The sequence below is a fragment of the Plectrocnemia conspersa genome, unplaced genomic scaffold (genome assembly GCF_051122295.1).
Source record: "Plectrocnemia conspersa isolate PC_06_02 unplaced genomic scaffold, ASM5112229v1 ptg000003l, whole genome shotgun sequence".
NCBI lineage: Eukaryota > Metazoa > Arthropoda > Insecta > Trichoptera > Polycentropodidae > Plectrocnemia > Plectrocnemia conspersa.
Window position 1 is genome coordinate 4625588 of NW_028277167.1, and position 26370 is coordinate 4651957.

The following is a 26370-nucleotide window of genomic DNA, read 5'->3' on the forward strand; positions in this document are numbered from 1 at the left end:
AAGCACAATTTGTACACACGGACGCAACGCACGGTTTTTGAAACGCACAAATGTATGCATACGGTATTCAATGTGTTAGAGTTGAAAAATCAATTGCATTTAAATAATTTATCGATGGTATTTATTAAAAATGGCGTTATTCAAACGTTAGATTATGAATGTATTATCGATAAATTCTCCAAGTTAACCCTTTTAATGCCAAGCGAAATTAGGCGGTGTATACCAAAAATGCTGATTTTATCAGTATATTTTAAAAAAATATTTCTGATTTTTTTTGTATGAACCACTATTTATTATAGGGACAAAATTAAATTCAGTGTTTGTTTTATGACTTTTTTATAATAATATTACGACTTCTAAGAAGTAGATATTAAATGAAAAACATCTAAACCAAATTTTGACTAATAGAAGAGTGCAAAAAATATTTATCTCTTCTCAGAAGTCAAAAACAATAAAATCGTGTCGTCACTGTCGGATTGGGGACGCTTGGTTATCTTGAATAGAATTGAATTAAGTACATCTAAACCGAATTTTGACTAATAGGAGAGCGCAAAAAACAATTATCACTTCTCAGAAGACAAAAATTCACGTCAAACGCAATAAAATCGTGCCGTCGCCGTCGCAGTGGGAACGCTCGTTACCGAGCGTTCCCACTGCGACGACGCCGACACGATTTTATTGCTTTTGACGTTAATTTTTGACTTCTGAGAAGTGATAATTGTTTTTGCGCTCTCCTATTAACCAAAATTCGATTTTAATATACTTTAACCAATCCTTATTTATTAGAAGTAATTCGTCGTCGTAGTGAAAACTTTGGTTCTAGATTCTAGACCATGTTCTATATACATAAACAAATAAAAACATGCATTTGACCATCGTGACGCATTGGGGTAACCTGTTAGGTTACGATGGTCTTGATTTAATTTAAATAAATAAATAAATATTAGATAATACTATATTTAAAAAAAGGTTTATGTAAAATTTCACTGCATAGATATTTTTCAAAAATACATTTTATTGTTAGTATAAGAAGCTAGAGAAATATATACTTTGATTACACAAATTAAATCCAATCTATGCAAGTGAATACACAAAAAGTATAGAAATATAAAAAAAAACATAATTTCATAATTAAAAAAAAAAATAGAAACGGACACCCGCGTCCTAGCGGCATTCATGTCGCCGTTCGTAAGCGGACACCGGCGTCCTCACGGCATTTAAACGGTTAAACGCAAGGAAAGTTCCCCTTTAGTCTAAATTTTTACATTTCATTTATATTTTTACTTTTATTGTTATTGAATTCCATATTTTTTAGATGAATAAATAATTAATGCTTTAATTGAAACGCCCTCAATATTAATAACGAGATATGTGATTATAATAAATTACATTTAGAGCCAAATATGTTTTGTATAGGTAATATGAAAATCTCTAAAAAAAATTGTAGCGCTTTTTTATCATTCGAAAAAGAGGGCCTCCAAAATTATGTTGTGCCTGATGGCTCTCAAGTGCTTAATCCGCTACTGGGTAATACTTTTTTTAACCTATTCAAAAACATGGATAGGTTGCTTTTTCTAAATGTTCACAGAATTGTCTTCATATTCCATTATATTTATATTTTTTTTATTGTAATGAAACAATAATATATGAGATTTTCCATTGATGTTATGCGAGTTACAGCATTTTTGTTAAAGATAAACTTCCACATATATTTACACATTTTTTCATAGATGACCCATTCCAAAAGCGTCCCATATTAATAGAAACGTCTGTATAACTAAGGTCCGACAAGTTGAACGCACCCAGAAATTCTGATTTACAAACAATTCTCACCGATCCCCTCCTAGGTTGTATGCTCCTCTGAAGCTTCTCCACCGGATAGCTCTGCCTCCATCCGAAGAGCCTGACTATCCTCCCAGCTACGTGCTCCCCGCACCTGGGCCCTATGTCTTTCATGGCTCACCAAAAACACAACACTGATAGCTAGCACAAGGACATTTCACGGTACGCTGAGCACTTGGAGAGAGTTGGTTCTATCCGAGGTTCGACAGACGATTCGCAGCATCCGATCTGCAGAGGTTCGTCATCGTTCACTTCGGTGAGCGTACTGAAGAGTCAAACGGAGAGAGAAGTAGTAGGGGGGCTCTGGGGGCCCCCGTTCGGAGGGGCGTTCGCACGCTCACCTGTTGCTCGCTCTAGCGGCAATTCTGGTATTTCTGATGTATTCTCTACAAGCTATTGTTGTCTTGTTTACCTGGCCGGTGGCACAACCGCGACTGAGATCGAAAACGCGAATCGCAATAACGCAATTCGAGATTAGGCGTTATCGAGCGAGAGATATGCTGTTTAATGAGTCACGAACGGGAATTTTATTAGCTGATATACGGTGTCAAGAAATGGCAACATTGCATAATTAGTTTAAAACATACGTATACGTATGCAGATAATTGTTCAATGACGCCAATGCCCGATAATTTTCCAAATACATACCAAAAAACGTTAGGATGTAAAAGTGACAACATTAACCGGTCGCTCACCGCCTCTGCATGGGTCAAGGAAATGATTCAAACTATCGTTGTTTATGTTTATTTATTGGAGTAGATTGTATAAACAACGGATAAAATTGTAATATCGGGTCGTTATACTGTTGACTATGAAAAAAAACAGTATAGAAAGATTTTTTTAACAAAAATACGAATATTCTCACTAGGAAGTTTGATTATGCCACATAAAAAAGTAAATTCAAAACATTTACTTCAAGCTTAACACGAACTGACATGGCGTTCACCGGTGCCCGGCACATAAATATGCCATTACGCCATAGTGTTCCCCGATGCCCGGTAAACTTTACTTTAAAAAAAATCATATGCGCCAATCCATGGTGCGATTTAAATAAATGTGCCTGAAATTGCACTCTCTAGTCCAAATTATGTATTTTATATCACGTATTTTACAGTAAATGGCATATTGGCATTAAATGAAATTCATTTAAAAAGTAGAACAAGTCACTTTTTATGTGAATATTTTGTTTTTATTGCAAAAATATACATACTATATGATTAGTTTTGTGCATAATATTCGAAACATTAAGTTATAGAAGTATTTCGATAACAATACTTTGTCATATTTTTTTATTTTTGCCGAACGATCGTGATTTTTGAAATAATAATTGAGATTGCCTTTCCATCCCTAAGTGGGGTACATTTGAACCCCAAAATTATTTTTATTTTAATTATGTGTTAAATATTATTATTTTCAATTATGTGTTAAATAATATATTGAATCCGGTCCTCAGTCCCATTTTCAAGGTTTAATAAAAACTACATATTTATTGTTCTTGGTGATTATTATGAATTGTGTCGCAAAAAAATGATGCAATATTTTTTTATTTAATTGAGGTTTTAAATAATCGATATTAAAAAGCAAAAAAATATAAACAAATAAAGACATTAGTTAAAAGTACAGTGAATGAGTTTCTTAAAATAAACTGCAAGATATCTAGTTGATAAAAAAATTTAACGTGTAGTATAAATAAGTCGAAAATAATCTAAAAAAAATCAGTGAAGTGAGATTACCTCTAAATACAAATAGTATTTTTCCGCACAAAGTTTCATTATTATTTATTGTATAAAAAATGGTTTTTAATAAATTTACAAAAAAAAACATTTTTTTTTATGAAGTTCGATTAATTATAATTCAATTAACAATCCCTTTTGTACATTGTTAATAATTACAATATTAAAAAAAAAATGTGTAACGCATGAAGTCAATCGCGATTGAATAATTATATATGTATGTACATATAAGTACATATTATTATTAATTGTTTTAAAGTTATATTGATATTCGATCTAGTCTGCATGATTTTATAAAATACAACAATGCTATTCTAACATATTTAGGATTAGATTAAACATATTTGTTATATTTTATTTATGTCGCTTTGTTCTGTTCAATATTTACTCAGAACATACGTTGTTTTAACAACAATCAATGTTTGTATTGCGCAAAATTGAATAGGATTAAATTGTAACCATCGTCCGATACAATAGAATTATTTCAAGCTTGCTGTGAGTAATCAAGGAAACCCGTTTGAGAGATAATCGACTATAACAGCAAAGAAAAACACGGGAAAAAACACATTAACCTTTTACACACCAACATCATTACAATATTAATATAAAATAAAACCAAAACGTTCTTGGGATAATGATGTAAACCACATCAAAATTCTTGAATAAGCCTATTTTATGTCATGTACATATATACAAAGAGATGGAGACGTCTGAATTGCCAACGAAACGAGACATAATTAAAAAAGTAACACTCACAATAATATAATTCAACTTCATGAATAAGTCATGGGTAATTTTCGTCGAAAACAACATCACCCTGAGAAGTAAATTGTATGCAAATTGGACCACGCGTACTCGGGTAAGATAAGTGCATTAGACGAGAAATTCCAAAACACTCGCAGGCGTACATTAAATTTAAATACAATTTAAACATGGTGCTATTGTGAATTGTAAATTGTAACAATGTGTAAATCATAATATGGAAAGCAGAAATTATTATTATTATTATTGTAAATCAACTGCCGGAATATAAACCGTTCCAGCGTAGAAATAGTACAGCAGAAATCAAGATTTATGTACATACATATGATATTTTTAGGGGCTCTTATTTGAAGAAATGTTAACTGTATTTTATGGGACCCAAATATCATTTATGGCGGGAATGTGTTAAGCTATTGTACATAAAAGGAATTCTTGTCATAATGTGTAATAGTATTTTTCTTTGTAGGTTGAGTAATGTATGTATATTACGTAGAAAATGACTTCAGGAGGAGAAAAAATTTGATCCTATTTTATGAATTAATATTTAAGATTATGTCATGGATGCTATTCTTATACAAAATAAAATACAAGTTACAGGTTTATAACCATTTTTTAATTTAATATAAAATTTAAGAATAATACAAATCCTTTACGGTGATGTACACCGAGTGAACAACGACATTTTATTATGTAAATATCTCCTTAAATTTGTCAAATAAAAAGTTCATATTAAGTAAGATAATTACAATATATAAATAAGTATTACAAGTAACAAAAATAAATAGTCTGTCAATAAATCGGATATCAATACAGTTAAACGTATGAGTGTTGCCAGCCAATTTTTTTGACTGGCAACTGGAAATGATGTTTGCACAAAAAAATTTTTTTTTTTAATATATGATGAATATTTGATACATTATTTTTTTCTATTTTAGCACTTATGTGACATGTTTTACTACTTGTTATATTGTTTCAACTTGACTATTATTGTAATGATAATTTCATGATTTTTTTTAGAATTGAAATCACTAGTTTCACACATTTATTTGTGTACATTAGGTATACATCACCGTAGCGCGCGGATTTTTCTTTGCCATAAGAGAAAGTATACATATATAAATTTCAGTAACAAATGACCGGAATTAATTTATTAAATCTATGGCATGAGTTAAATGAATTCCATGTTTTCAGGCTCATAATCTAAATATTCAGATATAAATTGTATTAACATTACCAGCCCTTCAATGACACTTCTTTCAAACGAAGTATTTTTAAAAAAATGTGCTCATGAATCGCTTTAATTCGGAATAACATAGGCGTACTTTTGTTAAAAAGAAAAACCTTTTTTATTTACATATTATGTGCTCCTAGTAGCCCGGCTCAGAAAATCGCAATATCTCAATAACAATCTTTAGCAATTTACATACATAGAAGTTGAATGGCACTCAAGTGGATAATGATAGTGTATTTTGCTCCGCAAATTCTTTAATTCACGATTAATTGTAAACTATTGACAGATTATTTGTTTTTTTTCTGATTCGGCTTCACATAATCCTTTTATTATCTTTTTGGAATGTCTATTTTTAGTTTAATTTAAGAATCATAATCAAACGCATTATTTGATATTTTTCAAGAGTGTAACATAAAAATTACATTTTATATAATTTATATAACGCAGTTATAAACTATACAAATAAAGATTCGTGAAAAATGTAAATACATACACTTCAAAAAAATCTGAAAAACGTTCGGACAACCTTTGACTGGAATATGTAACAATTCTTGCGATCAGTTCACAAAATAATGGGATTTTTTTATTGAATCTTGAATAATATACTTATGTCAGTTTTTAACATATATTACATATAATAAAAACTATAAATACAATAGTTAATTATTCAATATATATATATTGAAACAAAATATAATAACTATTAAAATAGATATCAAAAATAAATTATTATATTTAGTTACGGAAACTAGCGCCATCTAGTGATAACAAAATAAATAAATACCAACAACTTGTTGAGTAAAAGTAAAACTTTAGAAGACAGGTATAATAATTACAGGAACAAGCATGTCTTGTAAAAAATAACCCTATTCGGTGTTTGCTGATACGTGACGCCGGAAATCCGGTGCACAACCCCTGATAGAATAAAATAAACGAGGTGGTTTATAAACATCACCGTGACCGTGATTTTGATCTAAATAAAAAATAGGGTTCTCTCAGTTCATTTGGAACGCAATTAACATTTTCCGGTCATATGTGGGAACCCCTTTAATAACAAATATACATACAATTATTTAAATAATTATTATCTTATTCCTAAAAAATGAGCTTAGCAACTTGGATCAGTCACACCTCAATGTTGACCAGACTGTAAAACGATAGCGAAATCAAACATGGCATAAAACCATAACAAAACAAATAAGATAAGGAGGATATACGAAGCTTACGACACTTTCTTCTATGCATCATATCGTACGATTTGTATTGAATTTGCAAACGTGGGACGAATAACCCACTTTGAGGCAGCATTCCGAAAGACATACACTTTGTCAGCATTGCATAATACAAAACAGCATAGTTTCCGAACCGATTATCGAAATGAAATTGTAAATTTCTCATACATAGTGCTTTTTTTTGTACAATTCACACGGGCAATATTCAATCATGCCTGACTAATAAGAACTGGGTAGTTGCGATAGATCATTAAAGCATTTTTATATTAATTTTTGATATATAAAAAATAATGTAGTGATGAACAATAAAAAAATGAATTAGTGACACCTGTCGATCGCAACAAAAATAGCCAAGTTTCAAACCAAATTAATTTATAAAATATAACAAATGCTCGTTAATTGGCCTAACGGTTTAATAATTGACGTGAGCACGTGTGTTAATTGCATTTGAGGTGTAATTATATTTTCAAACACATTATGCAAGTGTTACACATTTATTTTTAATATTAATATAAATTGTGCTATGTGAACAATTGTCGCAGAAATATTAAATACACAATTAAATGACAAAAAAACATAAGGAAATATGTATGTAGTATCATTGTTTGTTATTGAAATATGTTTGATTTGAACATTTTACACATTGTCTATATTGTGCAATAAATAATTGATCAATATAAAAATAGAATTGAAAATTGTAACTAAGCTATAAATACTAATAATTTTAACACACATGTTTATAGGATAGTTTAATGCACTACTAAATATGCTTGTAAATGAACAATTTATTTCCAAGACAAAAAAAACTAAAAACTATGAAAAATACAGGTAATAAGAATAAACCAGGAAAGATATGCATGTTTTTAATATCATATGAATTTTAAAATTATAATATACATTTAGTATTAATTTATTAAATTATTTTAATATTGTTTATTTTATAAAAGTTTAAAGAGCTTACTGCCATGGACGTCATTTTAACTTTATCCAGTTGGAGGAAAGGGGCCATTCTTTAAGTATCTGTATCGAGAATTTAATATTTTATACCAGGGCTGTGGAGTCGGAGTCGGAGTCGGAGTTGGAGTCGTGGAGTCGTGGTGTTTTGGCCGGAGTTGGAGTCGGAGTCGGAGTCGTGAAAAATGAGCGACTCCGAGCATTTTTTAAATTATGAAATTTATGAATTTTTAATTGCGTAATAATGAATGTGTATAGCGTATGAATATTAAACGTGTAGAAAAACACCAAAAATACCTGATAAAATTTAACTTTTTTGAGTCGGAGTCGGAGTCGGAGTGGAGTCGTGTTTTTGGGAAATATCGGAATCGGAGTCGGAGTCGGAGTCGTGTTTTTTTTTAACGACTCCACAGCCCTGTTTTATACCCTTTTTCTTAATAACTTATTTAGGCCAATGGCTGTATTATTAAGCCCCAACTATTAATGTAAAACTAATCTAATGTAGCAAGATCATGTCTTCTGTGTATCATTTTATAAGCGGAACCATTATGGTCGCTTCCGGGTGATTGGCCAAGCATTGATCTTTTATTAAAATTTCACTCAGATTTATATTTCATTAAATAAGATGCATTTTTCTGTGCAAATTCAAGGCGCGTCCCTATTCAAAATTCACATTAAACCGAATTTTGACCAATAGGAAAGCGCAAAAAACAATTATCTCTTCTCAGAAGTGATCATTGTTTATGTGTCCTCATATTGACCAAAATTCTGTTTGAATATATTTGAACCAATACTTTCATATCAGAAGTAATATTCAAGTGCAAACAAATCATGAAGCATATGCGAGTCTGTACTTCTTCAGCTTATTTTCCCCTGAAAGATGAGCTGTCTTAATTTGTTCTGAAACTAATTATAATAATTGGGTTTGAACAGCAAATGTACTTTTCGCAACTGTCAAATTGAGTTTCATAATTATATTAGAACAGCATATAATTTCACTAGCGTCTATCAGTTAAATCATATTTTCGCTAGTAAAATATAACTTTTGTCAAATTGAGTTTCATAGCCATTACATCACTAACGCCAATCAGTAAAATTTTATATTCACTAGTAAAAATATATTTGAATTCACTAGTGAAAATATAACTTCACCGAAAAATACACATTCACCATAACATTTATACATCGCATGAAACTAAATAAGAATAAGTATGTAAATCTAATATAACAACAATGTATAGAAAAGTTGAAATCATATAATTTTACTGGCACCTGTCAAATAAATTACAATTTCACTAGTACAAATATATAGTATCTACTGGTGGAAAGGTATACCGATATGATTTCACTGAAATGATATTTAAAAAATATTTTCGGAATGGATTCGACTGATTTTTTAGATTTTCTTTGAGGGATAACCCCAGAATTTCTGTTTTAGAACCAGGTATGTCAATTCCGCTTTTTCCACATGGGGGAAGGGCAAAAGTTGGCCGTTTTCTTTAATATTTCAATATGTTTATATGTCCCTGCTTATTGCACAAAATATACATCACTTAACTCATAAATATCAATAAAAACTACTGCAATAATTATAAAGTTCTATACGCTGAGTCGTTTTCTCAAACGTGTTTTTAACTATGTACTACATATGTTATATTAATACCGCAAGACAAGATATATATTGAATGATATTATGAGAAATACATATTGAATGATATTATGAGAGGTGAAGGATGTAAAAACTTTCATTAAATAATAACTTTATGAAAGCTAAATTTAACATATGTGTAAATAATGTGTTAATATATAGTTAACATGTTCTTGAAATAAACACGTTACATTTGACACCGGACAGTGCTGTTTCATGAACAGTGGAAGAGATAGGTAAAAACATTTTTATTTTCCTCCTTTGAGATTTTCAAAATTTGGTCACCTTGGCAGAGCTAAAAATATTGCCCTTCTCAGTATATTTTTATTGTAAATTTTCGGTTGCAATATGACAGTCCTTACATACGTTACAATGTGATAAACACAATCTAAAACTACTAAGTGAGTAGTGAGACACCAGACTGAAATCAAAGTATGTAAATCAATGACATTGTATAATTAATTACTACAGCTTACAATCAATTTAGTATGTCTCTATGTACGATATTCATCAGTGAGATAAAGAAAATCTAAGAAACCCTAATATGTAATAATCGATCAGAATTATATTTAAATAATAATTATTATTAATTCCGATCTCTCAGATACAATAGAAATTTAAAAACACTAAGGATTTAATATTATACTAATGGTATAAGTCAAATAGTATAATATTAAATATATATGTATATAATTAACTATATTTGTGACAATCTTATAATATATTCATAAACATATAAACTCTTATTTTTTTACTCTACATCACTCCCCTGTTTGCTCTTTACAGTTGTGCTAATTTCCATAGGGACCGTCGAAACGTTGACCTAAGAACAAAATTTCGCTTTTAATATATTTACGTAGAGATACAATAACACAGAAAAACTAATGATTTCGAAGAAAATGTTTTATGCATCATTGGAAAGCTTTTGATATTAGAAACATTTTCTTTGACTCGTTGGTATAAGAATACAGTAAACAAATAATTCATAGAATAAACTATTCAAAAGCAATTAGACGATACATAAAACGCCTTATTTATACACTTTGCTAGTAGCGTATGCATTACTTCGTCAACATCAAAACGAACTGAACCGAAGTGTGACTAAAATTTGCAACTCGACAGGGTGAACGAACGACACCTTTGTGCAACAATGATCATCAGATCATTGGAAGTATTGCGAAACATGCACTTCTCCAAAATCAAACACTTACCGAGAAATGTGTCAATATTACACGACCCACGCAAAACTCGACTGATTATTTATTTAATTAAAAAAAAACAAGTTTTCCTTCGACTTCCCACGATTGTGTTGAATTCGCGTACCAAATATATGGTATAGTGACCTATTTTTAACAAGACGCATTGATGCGTTACTATGGCGACCCGTAAACAAATCTCATTATGTCAGGTATCCACATAGTTGATTTTGCAGGAAATTCCCTCGGAGGGTTAACGAATATCGATCGATTCATCGTTACGCATTACAGCATAAATGTGTTGAATAAGGATCGCCAAGACACGTCTCGTAACATAATAAGAATAAATTGATTGGTGGGAAGGTAGAAATTGTTTTGGATGGGTATAGGGTTTGCGTGTGAGACGTTGAAGTATCAATTTCCCTTATGGGTAAAATATACACGTGTATGTATTAGAATAATTGGATTGACAATATTTTATGGACGATAAATATACTTCACATAAAATGTATATAAATTATATCGAATAGCAATCACTCAGAAGGTTTATTAATAATGATTAAATATGTTATAACATCCGTTGACTTAGATTGTAGTAAGTAATTTTGATCAAGTATGATAGGCTCCGATAAAAAATATGCTTTGTAAATAAAGGTAACAAGTGTTAATGGAAAATAATAATAAATAAACGCATAAACATTATCTTGGATTTAAAACATATCTATATTTTGGTTTATTTCCAGCACATTTATTGGTAAAATATTTTTATATATACATATTTTTTATTATATTTGGATATGCTTTTACAAGTAATTGACTTATATTTTATGCACATGGATGTCGATAATCAACGGGCTATGTTAACCAATATAAAAATAGCATAAAATCGACGAATATTTACAGGAAGAAGCAAAAATATGATAATAAATTGAAAACGGTTCCCCAAAATGGTCGATAATACACTGTTAAAGGTCGATTCGGGCGCGGGGGTCGATGAAAAAATTTAATTAAAACATTTTAGATTACTAAATTCTATATAAATTGTATGGTCATAAAAAATAGTTAATTTTTTAATTTTCTAATATTTATATAGTATATATTATTTGAATTAATATTTGTATTATAAATATACATTTTGTAATGGTTTTATTTTTTGTAACATTTTAAAACAACGGATTTAATAAAAGTCTTATTGTATTGCATCTGCTAATATATTACGCAATATAAAATAATATTATTAAATAAATAATAAAATACATAAATGTATAAATTTTAACTCACTACTCAATGTGTTAACAGTTTAATTTTCGGTTCCTTGTTTAATGTTATTACATTAGTAAAAAAATATGGCAAATTGATATTATCTACGATTTAGTGCGCGGGTGTACTCTTGGCAATGGTTGCCACTATGCACTGGTGAGCTCTAGCATCAAAAAGGTTGCCAAGAAAACGGTAGTAGAATGTACAACTAAATAAAGAAATAGGTTATTACAAATAGTTAAATATGTTTTTATAAAGGGCATACATGATTGACAATTTGTCATGTACATTATGATTAAACGTAAACAAATTAGTGTTATCTAATTTTTTAAGATTAATTTTCGATAAAAAAAAAACATTTTCCATAAGTGACATGGCTGACTTATAAAGTGCCGCTAACACAATATTCATTTAAAAGAGTGCATAATTCATTTTCGGTAAAAAATATCAGTTAACATCCAAATTAATGTCGTAAAAATAATATTATATTTATGTACTTCTTGGACGCAATTAAAACTTATTTTAGCCCTGATATACTTTTTAAATCCAAGTATCTTATATCAATACAAGATAATTAACTCGCTCGCTCATAATTTTGGTCAGCAATAGACGGTTCATAATTATTTTTAAACGGGATGACGAAATAACATCTCCTTTATTTCAACATAATGTTATACATAAATGAGAATTCTTTGTTTCGAGAGCATTAATTATTAACCTCTCTACTAAACGGTCTAAGAGAACACTGATAATATCGATCTTCACCCGATTCGCAGCTAGCTCGTAGAGATAACAAATTATTTTATGGCGTCTCTATCAATTCAGCAATATACCTGATATTATTGACTATTAATAGCTACTATTATCAGATTGTAATAACTAACTGTATACATATATATAGATAGCTAAAGCTAATAACTAATTGTATACTTAAAAATGGTTGTAAACCAGTAACATGTATATTATATATAAATAGAATGTCTGTAAAATTATTTATACTATTGAAATAAACCTATTTAGAAAAAATATATACTTGAAAGCTGGTGTTTCCAATATTTTTATTAGAATACCTCAAATCCACATGCAAATCTTACACGATAAATATTTTAAACCTGGAAGCTGAGAAGAGACGCCGAGTTTCATAAAATACTTTAAAATTGAAACCCTCTTTGAAACCTTCACAACCACAGAATTCATCGACGAAACGTAAAATAACAACGCAAATTTACACCATAAAAGAAGTAAGTTAAATATCATCTTGCTTAGAAAAGCTTTCAAGGCAAATTTGTTTAATGTGAAATAAAATAATATACATTTACGTGTAAGAACACTGTATTACATTCCAAGTCACGTAAATTTCAACAAACGTGAATTAATGTGTCCGTGTTTTAAATAACAATTAAATTATGTAGATATTGTTACACAAATACAAATATTCAGCTATGATAAAAGTGATACAGTAAGACAGCATATCTAAGATAGCAAAAATAATAGCAAAACGCTTCTTATCTAATTTTAAGATCTTAAAACTACGTCCCATAAGCCACTTGAATCTATCCGTAGATAATTTACATGTCATGCGAAATACAAAATTTTCAAGTGGGTATGTCTCAAGGTAAACTTTCTCAGATCATCGAGGCTGTCATTAGCTATGCGATATTTATGGCTAAAATCTGTTCAAAACGATCGAAGTCCAAATTTTTTGATGTTGACATGTTTTTTTAAGCTAAAAAATCATTTCAAATTAAGTAATAAATTCTAAGATTTGCTCATAACGTAACGATCTTTTGCACGTGGAAGTGTGTGCTTAAGACCTAGACACCTAGACACCTAGACGATCATGATGAAACAAAGAGCAGTCATGACATAATGGAATGAGGCGTAATAAAGCGTCACCACAGACGGTCAAGGTACACCTGCCCGATTAACCTCAAAAGCGGTTAATTTTTAAAACGATCCTAAGAATCTATCGTCACGTTTCTTCTTTCAAAGGGTTGCTGCGATCTAAGAATTCCTGAGAGCCGTCGCGGAGCGTTGAGAGGTTGTAATTCAAAATGTGTCGGTCTGGACCCGGACCTCTGAGGGGTGTGACAAATGCGATGGAAGCATTCCGAGAAGACGAAGAAAAAAAAATAATATAAAAAAAACTTATATAGAAACAGATCACGTTTACAAAATAAAGACCGACATGGGAGTGTTCTAGGAAAAAGGTATATACCTTTATATTTAAGAATTATAATATTTACGATACACGTTGAAAGCTAAACAAAATTAAGTGGATACGCTTTATAAAGATTAAGATTTATTTTAATATTTATTACGCTTTTAGATGTACAAGTAAATAAAACATATTTGATGTAAAAGTGCTTTAAAATTGTTTATATAATATATAAATTATGCATTTAATTTATATTAAAGGTTAAAATATGCAATGTAGGATGGGGCAGATGTTTCAGTTTTAATTAATTAATGCATACATACATGTTTTAACCTTTATATACTTATGCGAGAATAATTATAGTCTTGATATAAATAAATGGACCGTTCAGTCAATTAATTTTTGGGAAAAGAATAAAACCTGATACATATTTTTATATATTATTTTTATTACAATCCAATTGATTTGAAATTAAGTATGATATTTATTAAGTCTGTCAGATTATTTCAAGAACGCTTGCTTGTGTAAAACATTGTTGCATCAAATGTAGAATTAATAAAAATATTATATTTAGCAAATAAAATCAAAAAGTGTGAGGCCGATTTATTTGATTAGCCACAAGTTAGGTGGCACACTGACAACACTGTTTGACGGGAGTATGACGGCCGGTGGTGCCTCGTCCGACCGGCCCAATAATATCCCATTTAATCATTTAACAGTGAACATGAATATGATTTATAATGTTAGACACAGGCACATTTCTCGATGAATTCTAAGGACTCTCGCGGCTCCATTGAAACATTAGAAATTGAAAATTTATCATTGGCTCAACAATTAGATAAAGAAATTTCTTTCAGCCTTACAGAGAGTTGTGTAAGAAACCCAACATCTTACAGATTAATAAAGAAAGAATTCGTGCTTATTTGAAGCCTTATTATTGATTAAACCAACGTCGACACAAAACGAGAGAAATTTTTCCAGGGCCGAAATTTTTTTACAAAAAAAAAACGAGGATATCCGATTCTACTGTAGATAGCATGTGTTTTTAAATGGTTATTTTAAGAATAATATGTGATAATGTATGTAATATTAATTCATACATATATTAAGATTAAATTATCAATGTTTTACCATTCTTTTAATTGTTTTATATTTCAATTACATACTATAATATGATAATAATATTTTTATGCATAAATCGAAAAAATAACAGTAAATATATTCGACATATATAAATTATATAAAGATATCTGCAATACTGTATTAAATATAATACATTTTTTCAGTCATCAAAATTCCTCGAAAAATTTCAAAAATGAAGACGAGAATTCTTATTTCTCGAGAAATGGGAAAAAAACTGTTGTTAAACATACATACATACATGTCCAAAATACGTGTAGTCTCCTCCCTTTCCCTAACGATATATGTGTAAATTAGAGCGTTGTGATACTTATTACCACTCACCACTTACTTCTACAGTGGTTGCAACAAAGGCCCACTAAAAAGCTACACCTACAAGGGTAAGTCTAAACAAAACAATAATGAAATCAGAATTTTAGAACACCCAAGAATTTTGCATAATATCCGCATAGATTTTCGACTTAATAATATGTTCATCGCTCAAACCTTAACCCCATTGTTTTATCAATCACTTATCTATGAGTAATCATATCCGTATAGGTTTGTAGAGTTGAGCTCAACGTTTAGCAATAATCCAAATAGCGTCCATCTAATATTCTACTATGTAGTCCTGCTTAATTAGGAAATACTGTTTTATTCATCATAAAAGCCGTCAACTATCACAACATAAAAATGTTTTAAACCCTATTTAATAAACATAGACTAGGAATCTCAAGTATTCGTAATTTTCAATTATTCGAATATATTTGTAATTTTTTATTTAGCCGAGTAGTGCAAAAAATCAATTAATTGCCTGTAAAATAAATAGTACTTTTTTTAATTAACCAATAGTTACTTTCATAATCGATAATTTTTTTAATTTTATAAATATCCTGTGCAAATTACTGATCAATGAGGGCATCTTTGTAATTATCGCCCACAAATAACCACCTTGGCAGTTACGCTTTGACTAAGAGAGGTTTTGGAGGCGGAGTTAAACAAACACATAATGGTTCCTACATTGGAATTAATTCCCGTTTGTCTTTATCAAAGGATATAAAAGACTTAACAATTGATGGCGCATCAATAACTCACTCACGAACTCAACCACGAAGAAGTAGAAATTTCACAAATTCGAGGCTTTACGACTCTTCTTAATTTGGCATATTTATTGTATATCGGTATAATTTATGTTTTGTAAAATAAACTGTACATTGAACCATTTTTTCGGCATCACAAAAATGTGTTTCAATAATAATAATAATAATAATTTAGCATGATTGTGCAGTCTCCAGCACAAAATAAAAACATTATGTTTCATCGCTCATTTTAATGCTTACATAATCACATACCAGCCGTGTAGCTAGAGGGTTATGTGGGGGGGGGGCATTCCTCGGGTGGCACTTGCTTGGGGGCGGCATTTTTTCGATGGGAGGACCGTGTAGTGTGGTTCTTAAACTGAATGCGCTAAAAATATATACCCACAAATATTTACAGATTTAAAATTAAATTTATATAAATTAAGTTACAGATTTTGTATTAGATAATATAGGGGGGGGCACACCACTATCACATATACATATGTATTGGTATTATACATCCATGCCAATCAACGGCGAAAGTGTCTCATGTGACAATTTCACACAGATTCGGAAGACCACATCCGATGATGGAACACGTCGGTGCGTTTTTGACCCTTTTTTTATCGACATTGGAAAGTGATCTGAGCGAGGTTCGAATTATTATTATGGCTCCACACCTGTTCAAGAAATTTCACCTGTGGTCGCCGTAACCAGTGCAACCGCAATTTTTGACTCGCACGCCAATCGAAAGACGGGTGAAAATTGATGGTCACCGTCAGCGCAAATACAGTACGCGACCACATGTCTATGAATACACATGTGTGTGATAAGGCGTTACGCCCCTATCGTTCTTATCTTTTAGCGTGTTGCAACGTTTGCTTTGTAATGTAATAATAGTTGTCACTAATTATAGTCGTTTGTGAACACTGTGATATGTTTGATCTAGTTTTATTTTTAATTGCTGGAATAATGGACATTGCCGAGCTGAAGAATTGAAGGTGCATTAGCCTAAATAATATAATTTGACTCAATCAGAATTCCATGTGCATTCACAGTGGTGATAGGAACAGGTCGCCAATAAAATTTTGAATATATTAGATTAAATTGACTCAAAATAATAAAGCATGCCATTAAAAGACAAACGAAGTTTTAGGAATAAGATAATCATGTGCCACAGACAAACGTTGAATATAAACAACTATTATATTATGCATGGACAAGCACGATTAGCATCAACATATTATGTTGCTCCTGGTTTTATAAAGACCTATTTTACAAAGCGTATACACCGTCTAAAGTACGAAGCTTATTCGCTCCATAAGGATATTGCGTCACAGTACGTATAATTAATCCTTACCTTAGCAAGGATTAAGATCCTAAGCCCACAGCTTCACCCATTACACACATAGTAGCTTGAGAATGACAATACGTACATACATATAATTATCGAAAAGACAAAGGATCGAACGCGACACGTAAGTCGTGAATTATCCATTCACGACTGTACATTCGAACTCTTTATATAGATACGTGAAATAATCGTTTGATTAATCCATTATACGCATAGATAGAAATGTTAGTATAAACGACTGTAACATATACAATGCGGAAACCAATCAGTATCAACACGTTGCATATGAATAATGGAATAGGTTTCGATTTTCCTCTTTGAACTCTAGATTGCAAAAAATACATATTCGAGTTTCTCTTGCTGCTTTTATACTCATTCCCCAGATAAATGAAAGACGTTTAAATTATACTTTATATGCTAAGTTCAAGATATTGATTCATTAAGTTCATGGTACACGCACGTTATAATGTACTAAAAAGTAACATAATTGAGGCAATAAGATTTAGCTCACGAGCAGTGGAGATGACGTCACACCCTGTTTGCGTTTCGACGTTTTATTCGCTTTGTCGTTCACGCCGCGAGATAATTTACTTCAAAAATGCGACAATGCCCAATTCGACCCTGTAAATTTGGTTAACATCGCGAATCCGGTTACTAATTATTTGAAAACTTTTGTCATTAATTTTCATGTCAAACTGTTCATACAAACATTAAAAGTTTGAGAAAATATAATAATAATTTGAATTGCGGCAAAGCCAGCGCGTTCGTCAGTGTTGTACTTTTATTAATTTAGTTTTTAAGAGATAATAACATTACGCACAAATTATTTTACGTATCTTAAGACAGATTCGCGCAGATCAGTGATACAGAAAAACACACGTTTACTAAGGAATGTGTTTCAATTACACTTCTATCAGAATATTCGGATACCGTATAAATTATTTTTTTAGAATATTTGTCAAACTATTTATCAAGTATTTTTTCATATTTGTAGTAAAATATTCAGTAATTTTCAATGCATAAAAACTAACATACAACGCAGTAATTTTTTTCTTTTTATGTACCGCTGCATACAGGGGTCGGCAACCTACGGCTCGCGAGCCGCATGCGGCTCTTTTGACGTTAAGATGCGGCTCTCTAGTTCCATACGCAAATATTAATTATTAGTTTATTTTCAAAACTCATAAAAATTATTATACTGCAAAAAAAACTTTAAACGGGATAAAAACACTCAACAACACTGTTCTGTTTGTTCAGTTATTGGTGCATATGAATGGTGTTATATGAATAAATATTATTTCATATTTAAAGCTTTTATTTTAAATCAGAAATCAAATTGCTATACCTAATCCTAATCAAATACCATAATATTAAAATAAAAATGTTAGTGGCTCTTTAAAAACTGGGAAATTTTAACTTTTGGCTCTTCCGTCTCAAAAGGTTGTCGACCTCTAGATTCTAGTCCAATTGCGGTAATACCGGTATTGACTGTTTTTCTCTTGGTAATACCGATATTATTGCAATCCCTATTCGTAACGGAAGAACGCAAGCCGATGAGCCGGATATATTTATTATTTTGCAATAATAACAAGGGAGGTCATTTCAGTTTTTTCCAGGGGGAGGGTAAAAGTTGGCCAGTCACTCGCAGTTTTTTCATATTTCGATTTAATTAAGATCTCAATCGCATGCATTTTTCTGGCCAAATTTAAGGTAGTCCCTGTTTATAATCCACGTCAAAAAGTAGACCATGGTCTAGAAACTAGAACCGAACGTTCCCACTACTTTTGACATGGATTTTTAATGAAAAAAGATTGGTTGAAGTTCGCCCGCAATTCACCGCCAGCAGTTTACCGCCGCGTCAATTGATCGCATAAGCATTTTATAGCACAGAAATACATATCATTTATATACATTTATTGGTCATTTTAAATTAATAATGAGGTGTGATTTTTTTTAATCAAGTGCATCTAAAAATGAAGGTTATATGCTAGGAATACTTAACCAAAATATAAGTAATTTATGAATTATTACCACAGATCAGAAATTTGGAGCTCAAGTTTAAGATTCACAATGGAAATGTAATACATACATATTGTTAAAAAATCGCATCTAAGCTATTTGCAATTACAGTGAGAAATTTCCAGCTTTCCTTTACGCGTCTATCTGAAGAAAATATAATTCTAACTAATAATTTTATAAATCTAGATTCTCTAGAGTTTTATAAATCAAGTTTATTTTGAGAGGGGAATTTTTATAGTATTAATAAAATTTATTTTTTAAATAAAATCAATGCAGTGAAATTTTTGCAAGCTTTTTATCAATATAGTATATGACTTATCTAATATGTTTTTATTTGTCTATGAACATATATAGACCATGCTCTAGAATCTAAAACATGGTCTATATACGAACGACGATAAATAAGGATTGGTTGAAGTATATTAAAATTGAATTTTGTTCAATAGGAGAGCGCAAAAACAATTATCACTTCTCAGAAGTTGAAAATTCACGTCAAAAGCAATAAAATCGTGTCGGCGCCATCGCAGTGGGAACGCTCGGTAACGAGCGTTCCCACTGCGACGGTGACGGCACGATTTTATTGCTTTTGACGTGAATTTTTGACTTCTGAGAAGGGATAATTGTTTTTTGCGCTCTCCTATTGGGCAAAGTTCGGTTTAGATATTCGGTCAAAACAGACCACTGTTTTGAACAATGGAAAAAACGTTTAGACAAGTGCATATTGTGTACTTTAAAGGTGAAATATTGAAAAATAAAAAGATTTAAAATAGTCTCGATATTTTTGGGTCTTTTGAAAATTTTCTACATTTTAAAAAAAATGAACCGATTTTATGAGAATATTTTACTCATAAACCAAGGCACTTAAAACACATTGTAAATTGAAGCCAATACACTTGAAATTTCTTTCGCATTTTAATTTTATTATATACATACATACATATGTAAATTTAAGGTAAAATGTATTGTATTAAATACTTTGTTAAATTTTAATAATAAATATACCATATAAGCGGCATGACAGCGCCATTGGAGTCACCAGTGACCGGCACGGCACCGAATATTTATCTATTTTAAAACTAAAAATTGTTAATGCAGATGGTCAAAGGTTCTGTTATTGCATTAATGCAGATGTAATAGTGCAGAATCATCGAAAGCATTATGTTAGATCTTTCAATCGTCATATATGCAATCAACCTGATATGTTTTAATATTTTTTCGACTTTGTGGCTCATGCTCATCAAGAGTCATCGCTCAAACGTGCCATACGCACGTTTTGAAATTAAGCCCATTGTTCTTTCAATCACCTACCTCTGAGTAATCATATCCATATAGGTTTATAGAGTTGAGCTCAACGTTTACTAAGAATTCAAAATAGCGTCCATTTACTATTCTACTATGTAGTCCTGCTCAATTAGGCATTACTGTTTTAATCATTAAGAACCGGTTCTAAGAACGTAGACACGTCATCAGTGCGTAGGGCTCGCGGACGGACTTCCACGGGGAGATACGCCTACGAGAGCTCACAGACCGTATCTAAAAGCAGGAAACGGACGCTACTTCTTATCGATCTACCTGTGACCGAAATCGTGGAGTTCGAACCGATGCTCTGCGTTGATGACGCACTGTTCAAGGTAATTCTGACTCACGTAAGGCACCGTTTTACGATGGCGAGCGGCTCGGTTTACGTTGTTGGAAGTATGTGGCTGCAGCGACCAGCAACCGCCCAGAGCGGAGCCAACCTGCTCCGGCCTTGAAGCCACCACTATTCCAAAGACTTGAACTTTTCGACTATAGCAGTCTTTAATTACCAGTCTGGTGAGCGCACGCTTGTTTTATTTTTGTGAAAAATAGAAGATAAGGCGTGGACGATAAACAGGTAGGTACGGTAGAGATGCAGCAAGGTGCACGTCCCTTTTGGCAGGTGCTACTATCGCGGAATAGAACGCCTTTGGGCTTCTGAGAAAGAAGGTGTTGGCATTTACTTATGTGATTTACCTGTCATCGCTTCTGTGTGATGAAAAATTGATAAAACACTGTATTTGAAGCTTCTCAAATAATTTACATCAGAAGTGAAATTCACACTTAATCAGGATTAAGAACGACCTTGCATTAAGACCTCATTGCAATATTAAAAAAATCCGTAATGCAAATATTTTTAATATAAACGTACGTGTATTATTTACATAGATTGTGTATTAATTACACAGTAGGTACACTACTTGTATGTTGTTCACAATATGCATTCAATGTCTTGTTCAAGCTATGTATAATATTAAAAACTTCTTAAGTAATTGAATTTTAGGTTCAATTTGTTCGAATCTACATCCACTTATTCCTTACCTAGCAAAAGTGGATCAAAGTGAACCAAAATCTCAATTAAACTAATCGACGTTGGTGGTTCCGATTTAATGGGACCAAATGTACCAATTACGTTTGGAGGCACGATTCTCAATCAAGTTGAAAATAATATCATCCGAAACTAATTAACATTTGAGTCACATATGTACATAGTAGATTCAATGGTTAATCGTCCACAGGTAAACACACTTCATTATGTAAATCTAATATGTATTATATAATCAAATAAACTTGACCTTTGAACAAATCTCATTTATTTATATAAAAACTGAAACGATCTTAAACACAAAAATATGTTTTAAGCTACGTACCTAATAAAACGGCGAATACTTCAACAAAAATGTAATTATTACTAATTCAATAATTATTACAAAGGGAACATTGACCCATTTATGCTAAAAGATTCCATTTTTTTTTCAAGCAATTAACCTTTTGGTTTATGAAATCTGATAAATTATCTTTTGATAAATGTAAGAATCACTGGATTCGACGTTAATCTGATACATTTATGGTTGAGAGTAAAATAATGTATTTACAGATAACATAATCGATATACTACATACATCGATTTTTTATGTTTTGGAAAGAAGGCTAATTTAGGGACAATCGCATCATCTTTTTAGTTAAAACTTAATTTCCATAAGTGGGCCAAGGATGCGTACAGTAATGCTTATTAGAGTCCATGAGTATTTTTTTTAGAGGTGTGTATCAAAGAGTTGTGGTAATTAATGGCTTTAGAAAATCTGCGTGGCTATTGTGCAACACTTGGGCCCTCCAAAATGTTGATTTCTCTAATGTTTCGTAAGGAGCTTTTTTAAAAACAAAAATTTTAGTTCCGCTGCCGGGGCTCGAACTCACAACCCCAGAATTACTAGTCTGAGACGTAATGGACTAGGTCAGTGGTCGGCAAACTTATTGGCCGAAGAGCCAAATATGTACATTACAATGATTTAAATAAGTTATGAGAGCCAAATCTGTTTTTTAATTTAGTAAACCTTTATTATAATTTTAGTTGATAAACAATAATATGAAAGTAAGGTATCCATAAATTTAAATCATGACAATGACTGACAAACACTTAATGCGAACAAGGTCCTTGGATCTCCTTGGAAAGTTTCAGTATGTCAGGTTTATATGTTGTTGTTTTTAATTTTAGGCATGATTCCAGGTTTTCGTCAATAAGAAGACTTCTCAGTTTACTCTTGATGAAGTTCATGCTTGAAAAGGATTGTTCGCATAAATATGTACAACCAAAAAGGGAAAGAACAGCAAACGCAAGTTTTTTCAGCTGCTCGTAAGAGTCAGGAATACTATTCCAGACGTTGAAAATGATCATGTTTTCATTCTCCAGGTCTTTCAAAGCAGACCACTTGTGTTGTGAACTAAGATCACATTCGTTTTTCTCCAATACTTCCAAATCAATACAAAGACGTTGAAATTTAGAGCTCCATATTTCCTTGCTTTTTAAATCCTGCGATTATATTTCAAAGTTACCAATGTCAATGCCAAAAGGAGAAAATTTCAACTCAGTTATTGTAACATTAAGAGGATTTTTGACGAATGCTAAGGTCGCTTTGCTGTTTTTAAACATCTGAAACCTGCTGAGAAATGCTTCCCTCGTATTTAAAATTGTTGTTTTGAAATGGTGTTTGTCAATAGAGGAATTATTTTCTTGGCGATGCTTCAGCAGGCTCGGAAAGTGAAACAATGTTTCCCTTTCAAAATCTTGAGCAAAAAGGGATAATTTGTTTTCGAATGAAATGACTTCTTTTAGCATCCAAAAAAATGTTTTTCCTTTCCCCTGTAGTTTACGGTTAAGCTGATTTAGATGAGACGTAACGTCTACCATGAAATGAAAGTTTTGGATCCTGATTGTCTGTAAGTTCTGGATAGTGAACACCCTTCTCAAGGAGAAATGCTTCAATTTCTGGCAATAGCAGAATGATATGAAGCAGAAGATCAGGACATAAGGACACTCGACCAGAATTAGCGCCCGGGCCCGTGGATATTTGTGCCAGAGCCGCACTCAAGGAGCCAAAGAGCCGCATGCGGCTCCGGAGCCGCACTTTGCCGACCCCTGGACTAGGTTATTCAGTCCTTAATTATATAATTAAGGACTACATAGAAAAAAAAATATTGATATATACATACATATATGTTTGAGAAGCTATTAATGAGGACAATAAGCTAAAAGAATCAGATATGTTTCAATGAGAACCTGCAGAATTATCATTAAATCAGAAGATATTGAGAATGAACAATAAAAAATGATTTTATAAGCCAGATAAAGCGAATATTATCTATTGCAGAAATGTTTGCATCCAGAAAAACAGGAAGATTGCCTATTTTATATTGAGGACAATTTAAATGAGCAATATATTATATAATTGTTCCATAAAACAAATTGTTTGTGCATTACCATTGATCAGAAAAGTGAACACCCCATGAATAACTCTCTGCAACGAATCATTTTCCGGATAAAACATCCGAGGATATACATTGCATAAATGCACAAACAATTCGTTTTATGGAACAACATATTTATTTAAATGCAAATATATATTAAAATAATTCCCTGTTAAATCGCACTTTTTTATATTCCTACATACTGTAATGATTTTCGACTTATAATATTAGTTTAATTTGTTGTTACATACATAGTAAATAGCATGAAACACTTTTTTACTGTTCATTTTTAATAAAAAATTAAATACCGGATTTGTAAATTCTGAAATCTAAAAATAGGTTTTTATATTAGCCTTAAGCGATACTATGACGATGTTGTTCATCTTAGAATTTTTATTCATCTTAGAATTTCAATAATTGTATAAGCCAAAAAATAAATCAAAATACACTGATACATTTTGCTTAATAATACATAGTCGACATTAAATTGCGAATGTAAAATTTAATTTATGGCGAGAACTTTTACTTTCAAGGCTTAAGAATCAGCAGACATAAACAATGTTCAACGCGTGATCATCACATGCTTTTAAATATGTCAATATTGATTTGTTGCAATGTAAAGTAGTAGTCATTGGTTTGTTATTTGTTCACTTGCTTTCTGGATGTATTTGTTTATATCCGCTAGCTCAATTTAGTCATGAAGTACATCATATTGTGGGATTACCTTTTTATTACTAAGTGGGGTACGTTTGTACCCCATTTTTTTTGTTATTTGAACTATTTATTAAATATTAATTATATCTAAAAAATATAATCTTTTACGTCAATACTTTAAATTTGGATGGGGTCAATACCATGTTTTAAGATTTCGGTACCTAAAGCGATTTTTATACTAACTAGAGTACACGGCCCTAACTATCCCCTTAATAAATATTATAAAATATTAACTGTTTTAAGGAGTACTATAATAGGAAGTTCGCCAATGCTGTCATTGTGTACTGCTGTTTGTAGAAGGGAAAACCCTATCCAATTTGAGGAATACATAGCCTATAGAATGCTGCCTTTAGAACTGCCAGTTGATGATGTTCTTGTTTTGTATGTAAGTGCTTCATCAAAATTCTAAACATTTACAAACAAAAGACAGTAGCTCACCCACGGATTGAACACCAACGTCCCGCCTCTGGGCTATGAGGTAGCCGGTCGGTACTCCACAATCACAAGATTACCGAGAGATTACATTTTTTTTTCGGCGTTGCCTTGATTGAAGAGCCACAGTCATTTCCCTGTACCTGCTCTCGGTCGCTGGCACCACAGGGCAGGTTTTTAAGGGGGTGGTGGGCCTAGCTAGGAATTCGGTCGTGGCAGCACAATGTCATAATGACGATTATTACCGCGTAGGTAACCCGGGCCGAGGCAGGCTGAATAACTCGACAGCATTCCAACGAACCGAGCCACACACGCTCACCGAGACTATGGCGCCCACGCCCAGCTGGAAACGTTCCGAGATCGGATGCTGCGAGGGGCGATGCGAGACCGACCTCGAGGGGTCTTTGGGTCCTTTTTTATTCCTCCCCATCTCAAGCGGTGATCCCTTTCGAGAGACTCCACCTGTGTCGTTCGGCGCTTTTACATCCGCAGTAACAAAAACACACCGTCGAAAACAGGTAATACCCATTTGGAATACACGCAAGAAAGGCGCGAATCAAACCAGTTTGAGTAGAGAAAAATTATTCACGAAAGCGACAGTGCCAAATTGTATTTCGAGATGACCAAAATGAGCGAGCAATGAATTGGCAAAGTTGATGAGACGAGCTCTATATACAGCGGGTGTAACTTGCACTTTTATTGTGTGACACAGTGGCGGATTAGTCACTTGAGAGGCCCAGGGCGCAATATAATTTAGAAGGCCCTCTTTTTCAAATGATACAAAACCACCACATTTTTTTTTAGATTTTCATATTATCTGGCTCTAAAAATTTCTCTATTTGTAATTTCTTCTAATCATAAATATCTTGTTAT

General features: G+C 31.8%; 1 protein-coding gene across 10 annotated transcripts in view; it reads right to left on the bottom strand.

Moving 5' to 3' along the window:
* Nucleotides 1–26370, bottom strand: part of baz (par-3 family cell polarity regulator) — a 76366-nt gene that overhangs the window by 39400 nt on the left and 10596 nt on the right. For 3 of the 10 annotated variants that reach the window (XR_015809201.1, XR_015809203.1, XM_088183659.1), the window contains exon 1: nucleotides 1834–2278. The exons of 4 other annotated variants lie outside the window; for them this stretch is intronic. Coding sequence is in view for 3 of the 6 variants with exons in the window: in XM_088183659.1 (XP_088039785.1) it covers nucleotides 1834–1956 (123 nt within the window). In the remaining 3 variants the exon portion in view is untranslated. Of the gene's footprint in view, nucleotides 1–1833; nucleotides 2298–26370 lie in introns of those variants that run through there. 3 more of the 10 variants (XM_088183663.1, XM_088183661.1, XM_088183669.1) reach the window with 3 other exon arrangements.